Genomic DNA, 7951 nt, shown 5'->3' on the forward strand with positions numbered 1-7951 from the left:
ACAAATAAATAATGGAAATTACATCAAGTATAAAATATAAACAACTATAATATAAATAAATAATATATAGATTATAAAACATAAATAAATAAAGTATAAATAACTAAAATAGAAATCAATAAAGTATAAACAAAGGAATTAATTAAATGACTAATCATTAAAAGATAAAATAGATATTTATAAAATAGAAATAAATAAAGTATAGACAAAGGAATTAATTAAGTGAATAATACATTAAAAGATAAAATAGAAATATATCAAATATAAACAAATAAAACAAAATATAAAAAACCAAAATATAAATAATTAATAAACCCAAAATATAAACAAACAAATAAATAATGTATCAGGCTGCAGCCTGGAAAATGTCACTGTCACCCCCGGGCAGGGGACACCAGGCTGCAGCCTGGCGAGTGCCCAGGTGCTGCCAGCTGGCACTGGTGGCCTTGTTTACATCAAATGAGCCATAAATCTGAGCAAATCTGGGCAAATCTGGGCAAATTGGGCAATTCTGGCACTGGCTGTGCCCGTGGCCACCAGAGCCCTGTCCCTGGCAGCCCCTGGAGCTGCAGGAGCCTCTCCCAGCCCTGGGGACAGCAGATCCCAGCTGGGATTTGGGCTGGTGCTGCAGGGAAAAGGTGGGACACAGGGAGGGAGCAGGACACGGAGCTGGGAGTGAGGATGGGGGGAAAATGGGGAAAAATGGCGAATAAAAGGGAGCCTGAGCCCCTTCAGAGCCTGCCAGCAGCCATGGGTGACAGCGGCAATGTGGCCACCTCTAATAAAGCCATAAATGCTGACAGGGTGTCAGGATGGAGTGATGGGTGACAGCGGCAAAGTGACAGGGCCACCCCTAATAAGGCCATAAATGCTGAGGGGGTTCCAACCCATGAGCCAGCAATGGGTGACAGTGGTGACACAGCCACCCCTAATAAAGCCATAAATGTTGAGGGGGGTCCAGAAGGGAGCAGAGGGTGACAGTGGCAATGTGACACAGCCACCCCCATAAAGCCACAAGTGCTGAGGGGGTACCAAGACACAAGGCAGTGATGGTGACAGTGGCAAAGTGACACTGCCACCCCCAATAAAGCCATAAATGCTCATGGGGTCCCACCAGGCAGCAGTGGGTGACAGTGGCAAAGTGACAATGCCACCCCGAATAAAGCCATAAATGCTGGTGGGGCACCAGGCCATGAGGCAGCGATGGTGACAGTGGCAGTGTGACACAGCTGTGTCCCCAGCACCACCTTAAGGGACCCCCCCATCCCCTCCTTCTCCACCTTAAGATGTCCCCAGGGCCACTGCCAGGCCCCGGGATGCTCCAGGAATGGCTCTGGGCACATCCTGGTGGTGCCTGGAGCAGCCTGGCAGTGACAGGGGACCCGGGTCCTGCACTCAGGGGACAGCTCCGAGTCATTCCTGGGGACACCGCCCTGCCCACCCTGTATCACTCTGTGGGGACACCCCCTGCCAGCCCTGTCACTTTGGGGACACTCCCGTGCCCACCCTGTGTCACTCTGTGGGACATCTCCCTGCCCACCCCATGTCACTCTGTGGGACACCTCTGCGCCAGCCCTGTGTCACTTTGGGGACACCTCCCTTCCAGCCCCATGTCACTTTGGGGGAGACACCCCTGTGACCACTCCGTGTCACTTCGGGGACACATCCATGCCCACCCTGTGTCACTCTGTGGGACACCCTGTGCTAGCCCCGTGTCACTTTGGGGACATCCCCGTGCCAGCCCCGTGTCCCTGCAGCAGGAGGAAGCTGCAGGATCGATCCCACGCTGCTCCCGCGGTGGCTCCAGCCCAGCTGCAGGGAGGGAGGGGACAGCTGGCAGCTGGCACAGCGGTGTCCCCACCCAGCCATGACGAGGAGGCTGAGCAGGATCCTGGGATGTCCCGGCCTCCATTCCCCAGCAGAGGGTGGAAAATGTGGCTCATGGCCATGGAGCCAGCTGGGATACATGTGGGGACACACGTGGGGACACATGGGGACACGGGATGGTCCCACAGCGGTCCCAAAGCAGATCCCACCCATGGGAATGATCCCAGGGCTGTCCCCCACCCTAACTGGGGGGGGGTTTGATGGCTCTGTGCACAGGGAGGGTGACAAAGAGCCCGTGCCACCCAAATGCCACTGCAGGGCCTGGGGGGCCGATCAGAAGGTGACAAAGAGCAGCAGCCCTGGGCAGGTGCCACCCATGGGGCCACTGCAGGCTCTGGGGTCAGGATTAGCACAGGAAATGGGGCAGAAATTTTGGGTGGAGGCCACACATGACAGCAGGGAGCTGTCACCAGTGCCACATCTGCCTGGGGACAGTGGCTGTGGGGTGGCACAAGGAGCCTCCCTGCAGGAATGGGGCCGGGGGTGGCAGCCCTGGGTGAGTCAGGGTGGCTGCGCTGGCACCCAGGGGACACAGGTGACTCAGCAGAGTCACACCCCACGGCACCCCAAAGCCACTTTGGGAGCTGCCCCGAGGGTTTGGGGTCTGCTGGCACCTCCTGGGGCAGAGCTGGAGCTGCCAGAACCAGCAGACCCCAAAGTGACACTGGGCACCCCAAGGGCCACCCAAGGTGGGCTCTGGGGGACCATGGCCAGTGTTTGCCCACGAGGACAGTGCCAGGCTGGAGAGGGGACAGCCAGGCCTGCAGCACAGGGTGGCACCGAGGGTCGGGAGCCACACGGATCCAGATGGGATCAGAGCACTCCAGAGCACGGATCCTACAGCAGGACAGGGGTGCTGGCAGGACACCCCGGGCTGGTGACACACAGGAGGACAAGGCCCTGTGCCACCCCAGCAGGGGGATCAGCAGAGGGACAACGAGAATGGGGATGGGGATAAACGGAGCTGGGATGTGACCCCTGCTCAGTGGGGTCAGACAGAGGTGCCACGGGTCCCCTTGGGCTTTTGCTCTTCCCAAAAATCCCCGGGGATTTGGAGCAGAGAACCTTTCTGTGCTCTCTGGGATTGGGGCAGCTCAGCTCCACGGGAGGGACGTGCCAGGGGCATCGGGGTGGGACTGAACCCTTCACCTCCCCTCAAAGATCCTTTTGGGTTCTCCTCCTGCCTCTCCTCCCACCCCAAAGCAGCGTGATCCCACTTTGGCAGGGCTGAGCACATTGTTTTGTGACCTGGGCTTTGTATTTCCACCGGGATTTCCCCCCCTTCTCTAACGACATCCCGATATTGTCTGTCCTTCCCGGTCCCGCTCGCAGCTGGAAAGCTGCAAATCCCCCCCTTGCAGCACTAAAAATATCCCACAGACTGTCACAGCCGAGTCCCCATCCCACAGCCCCAGAGCTGAGTCCCCATCCAACAGTTTTAGGGCTCAGTCCCATCCCACAGCCCCAGAGCTGAGTTCCCATCCCACAGTTTTAGGGCTGCCCCCATCCCACAGTTTTAGGGCTGAGCTCCCATCCCACAGTTTTAGGGCTCAGTTCTCATCCCACAGTTTTAGGGCTGAGTTCCCATCCCACAGTTTTAGGGCTGCCCCCATCCCACAGCTCCAGAAATCCCCTCGGAGCTGGAATCAGGGGCTCTCTGCCCCCTGCACCCCCTCAGTGCCAGGGAAGGCTCCATTGCAGTGCCAAGGCACCCCCAGTGCCACCAGTGCCACCAGCCTGGCTACCCCCTGCACCCCAAAAGCCAGCCCAGCCCGTGAGGGCAGAGGTGACACCCTGAGATCCTCCCAGAGGTGACCCCAGGTGTCACTGTCACCACTCCAGCTGTGCTGCCAGGTTTGCCTTGGAGCAGCCTCAGTCCAGGAGGAACCTGGGCCCATCTCCCCATCCCTGGGTGCATCCCCCACCCCCTCTGGGGACACACTGCTCCTGTCCCTAACCCAAAGTGCCACCAACAGCTGCAGGTGGCACCTGGCCACCTCGCCAGTGCCCTCCAACCCTTACACCTCCCCTCCCACTCCGTCAATGATTAAACAGGGAACGGCTGGAGCAGCACCTGGGCTGTGGGGAGGAGCTCCTCACCCCATCCCACATCCCTGACAGCCCCAGAGGTGACATCCCAGACCATGGGATGGCCACTGGAGCCACCACCCTTGGATGTGACTTTGTGTGGCTCCATCCCAGTGGTGACAATCCCAGACCACGGGACAGTCACTGGAGCCACCACCCTCAGGTGTCACCTTCACATGGCTTCATTCCAGAGGTGACAACCCCAGAGGGGACGACCCCAGACCACGGGAGCCACCACCCTTGGACATCACCTCCATGTGGCTTCATCCTGGAGGTGACAATCCAAGAGGTGACAACCCCAAACTATGGGAGCCACCACCCTTAGACATCACCTTCACGTGGCTCCATCCTGGAGATGACAAACCCAGAGGTGACAACCTCAGACCACGGGAGCCATCACCCTTAGACGTCACCTCCATGTGGCTCCATCCTGGAGGTGACAACCCCAGAGGTGACAACCCCAGCCCACTCACCTTCAACCGGCGACGTCTTCAACCTCTTGCAGACGTTCTGGACGCCGCCATAGGAGTCGTTGATCCGGGCCACGGCCTCGGCGCTCCTCAGCTCCATGAGGTTCCTGAGCTCCACCAAGGAGCACCCAAAGTCCCCCTCATGGTTGCCCTCGGCCACCGAGTTCCCGGGGTGGTGGTCGGCCACGTTGTTCGTCATCTTGTCACGGTGCCGGTGCCACCGGCGCGGCGCTCCTGGCGCGGCCTCGCTCGCGGCTCCGGCGGCTCCGGGGGGGGATGCTCCGTGTGGCCCCTTCCCTGGGGGCTTCCCGGGGGGAACGGGTGGCTCTATCCGAGCCCAACTTGTCGGGATGAAGGTGTAAACAGGATGTGCATGTTACCGCGGAGGCGACCTTAGCAACGCCCGGCGTGCAGCTCCTGCAGCGGGAGGAGGGGGAGGAGGAGGAGGAGGAGGAGGGCTCCCTGGATACCACAGCAACTGGAGCTGTGAAAACAACCATGAGAAACAAAAATATCGGCGTCAGAAGGGCTTGGGAAGGAGCGAGGCGCCCCATGGGGTGGGAGAGGGGAGCGTCGCTGCCCCAAGGAGGGGATTTTTAGGGAGAATTCGGTGTCAGCGTGGTTTGGGCGGGAATTCCTGGGTGAGAAGTTGAGCTCGGAGTGTGGAGCGGGGAAAAGCCGCAGCTGCGGGGCCGGGCAGGAAAGGAGCCCAGGTGGTTCTTCACTTTCAGCCCAGACAAACCCTCCCGGTGATTTTGGGTTAAAAATACCCCTCAGCAATGGGAAACAGCTGCTTCCTCCCCTGGGCAGGACGTGGGGGCCGCAGCATCACTCCCTGCCCTGCTGGCAGGTAGGGAACCATCCCAATATCCCAATATCCTGATATCCTGATATCCCAAAATTGCAATGTCCAAATATCCCAATATCCTGATATCCCAAAATTGCAATGTCCAAATATCCCAATGTCCCACTCCGAAAATCCTGATATCCTGCTATCCCAATATCCAAATATCCTAATATCCCAATATCTAATTATCCCAATGTCCCAATATCCAAATATTCCAAAATCCCAAATTCCCAAAATCCCAATGTCCCGATATCCCAATACCCAAATATCCCAATATCCCAAAATCCTAATATCCCAACTTCTCGATACCCCAATGTCCCCATATCCCAAATTCCCAAAATCTCAACCCAATGTCCTGATATCCCAATACCCCGATATCCTGACATCCCAATATCCAAGTATCCCAATATCCCAAAATCCTAATATCCCAATGTCCTAATATCCCAAATTCCCAATATCCCAAATTCCCAATATCCCAATACCCCGACATGCTGATATCCCAATGACCCAATATCCCAATACCCCAATAGAGAAAGGGGCTGCAGCACCCCGTGGGCTCTACACCAGCTGAAAGATGCCACAGGAACCACGAAAGAGAAGGGGGAAGTGGCAGAGAAGCCACCAAAACCTGAGAGTTTCTCAGAAATCGAGGCTTTTCCGTTAATGACCTGTTCTGAGGTGGCTCCCTGAGGGCAGCGAGTGGCTCTCAGTGTCCCCAGGAGCTGCCACCCAGCGAGCACAGGGGAGCCCCAAAAACACTTCAACCAAGCCAGGCAGGGACCACGAGCATCCCACAGCTCCCCCATTCCTCAGGGATTTGGGGGCTGGGATTCCCTGCTGGCATCTCAGAGTTCTAGGGACAAATAGGGACATGAAGGGAACAGCACAGGCCAGAGGGAAAAAGGGCTTTTTGTCAGCCAGGGTTAGCTGTGTTCCCGAGCTCCAGGGAAGCTCCCGGCACTCCAGAGGCAAAAAGGCTGCGAGGGGAGGCTCTCATGGAGAGAAAATAAAATCTTTCTGAGGGCAAAATAAATAAAGAACAACAAGGGAACGGCCACTCTGGCAGCATCCACCCAAGACAGGGCCCAGGGGTGGCAGAGCAGGCTGGGGAGGGACAGGAGGGAGGAGGGAGAACGTCCACAGCTGATCCCAGAACACAGGGGATGCACCAGCCCCCACAAACCCCACAGAAAGGCACCAAATCAGCACAGGGACGTCATCAACAGCCCCGATTTCAACCCTAGAGCTGTCCCAAACTGCCCCATCCCAAACTGCCCCGATTCCAGCCCCAGGGCTGACCCAAACTGCCCCAATTCCAGCTCTAGAGTTGTCCCAAACTGCCCCATGCCAAACAACCCTGATTCCAGCCTCAGGGCAGTCCCAAACTGCCCCATCCCAAACAGCCCCAATTCCAGCCCCAGGGCTGTCTCAAACCACCCCAATTCCAGCCCCAGCCCCAGGGACTTTCAATCTCTGGGGAAGCACAACCCCAAAGAACCAAACCCCCCTGCCTGGCCCTCCTTATCCCGCCAGCAGCACCCCCAGGGCAGGTCCCGGCACTATCAGGGCGCCACAGGCACCAACTGCACCTCGGGGACAGCAGTGACACAGCCAGAATGTCCCCACCTCGGGAGGGACCTGTGCCCCAGCTGCAGGGAGGGGAGCAGCAGGATGGGGGGAACAGGAATGGGGACACAGAGATGGGACACAGGGATTGGGACACAGGAATAGGGACACAGGGATGGAAGGACACAGGGATGGGACACAGGGATGGAAGGACACATGGATGGGGACACTGCAGCTCCTGGACACCCAAACTCCTCGGGCCAGAGTGTTTCTGCTGCCCCATCCAGCAGGGATCCCTGCCCATCCCCAGCCCTGTTATCCCACGGCTCCTCCTGGAGCTCAGCTCATCCATCCCTGCAAGGCAGCAGCTCCCAGCAGCGGGAAGCAGGAGGTGGCAGGCCCAATTAAGCAGGCTCCTGCTGATTAAGAGAAAAAACGCTAATTCCCCCACCCCACCACGCTCATTTCCTCCTCTTTCATAGCAACCGGCGCTGTCTGAGAAGCGCTCAGAGGTTAAGAGGGAGACAGTTAATTAATACTGTAACGGCCTAGCCCTTAATTACCCCTGACAGAGCTCAGGGGGCAGCGATCAGCACCATCCCTGTGTCCCACTGCGAGATTCCAGCCTGGAATTTGCTCTGTCCTGGGAGGAAAGGAGGGACCCAGCATCATCCCTGTGTCCCACCCTGCAATCCCAGCCTGGGAGCGAGGTGTGGGATGGCTCCTGTCTGCTCTGAGCACCCTCCCCCAGCCCTTTTGGCATCACAGCCCCATTCCCAGGGGATCCACCCGGATCAGAACCATTGCTCTGAGGAGCTCCCACTGATCCCAGCACATTCTGTCCTTCACTCTGGGAATCCATTCCCAGAGCCCCCAGACCTTGGAGAGGAACAAACTCTCCCTGAGGGAAGAAAACAGCCCAGGTGGGAGAGGACCTGAGCTCCCTGTGCTGACACCGACTGTGTCACCTCCCAAATGCCATCCCTGAGTTGGGGACCCACCCTGGAGCCTGGTGGGGTGTGAGGGGAGGAAGGAGAGGGGTGTGAGGGGAGGAAGGAGCGTGCGGGCTCCAGGCAGGAGGAGCTGGCGAGGA

The 7951-nt window shown here is 57.6% G+C and overlaps 1 protein-coding gene across 5 annotated transcripts in view; it reads right to left on the reverse strand.

The window, feature by feature from the left end:
• ATP2B4 (ATPase plasma membrane Ca2+ transporting 4) overlaps positions 1-7951 on the reverse strand; it is a 46717-nt gene that overhangs the window by 29084 nt on the left and 9682 nt on the right. For 4 of the 5 annotated variants that reach the window (XM_031065294.1, XM_031065295.1, XM_014311302.2 and 1 more), the window contains exon 2: positions 4449-4929. In XM_031065294.1, coding sequence (XP_030921154.1) covers positions 4449-4644 — 196 coding nt within the window. In that variant the 5' untranslated portion in view covers positions 4645-4929. Of the gene's footprint in view, positions 1-4448; positions 4930-7951 lie in introns of those variants that run through there. The other variant, XM_005430989.3, reaches the window with a different exon arrangement.

This window comes from Geospiza fortis, unplaced genomic scaffold (genome assembly GCF_000277835.1).
Source record: "Geospiza fortis unplaced genomic scaffold, GeoFor_1.0 scaffold547, whole genome shotgun sequence".
In the NCBI taxonomy this organism is placed as follows: domain Eukaryota; kingdom Metazoa; phylum Chordata; class Aves; order Passeriformes; family Thraupidae; genus Geospiza; species Geospiza fortis.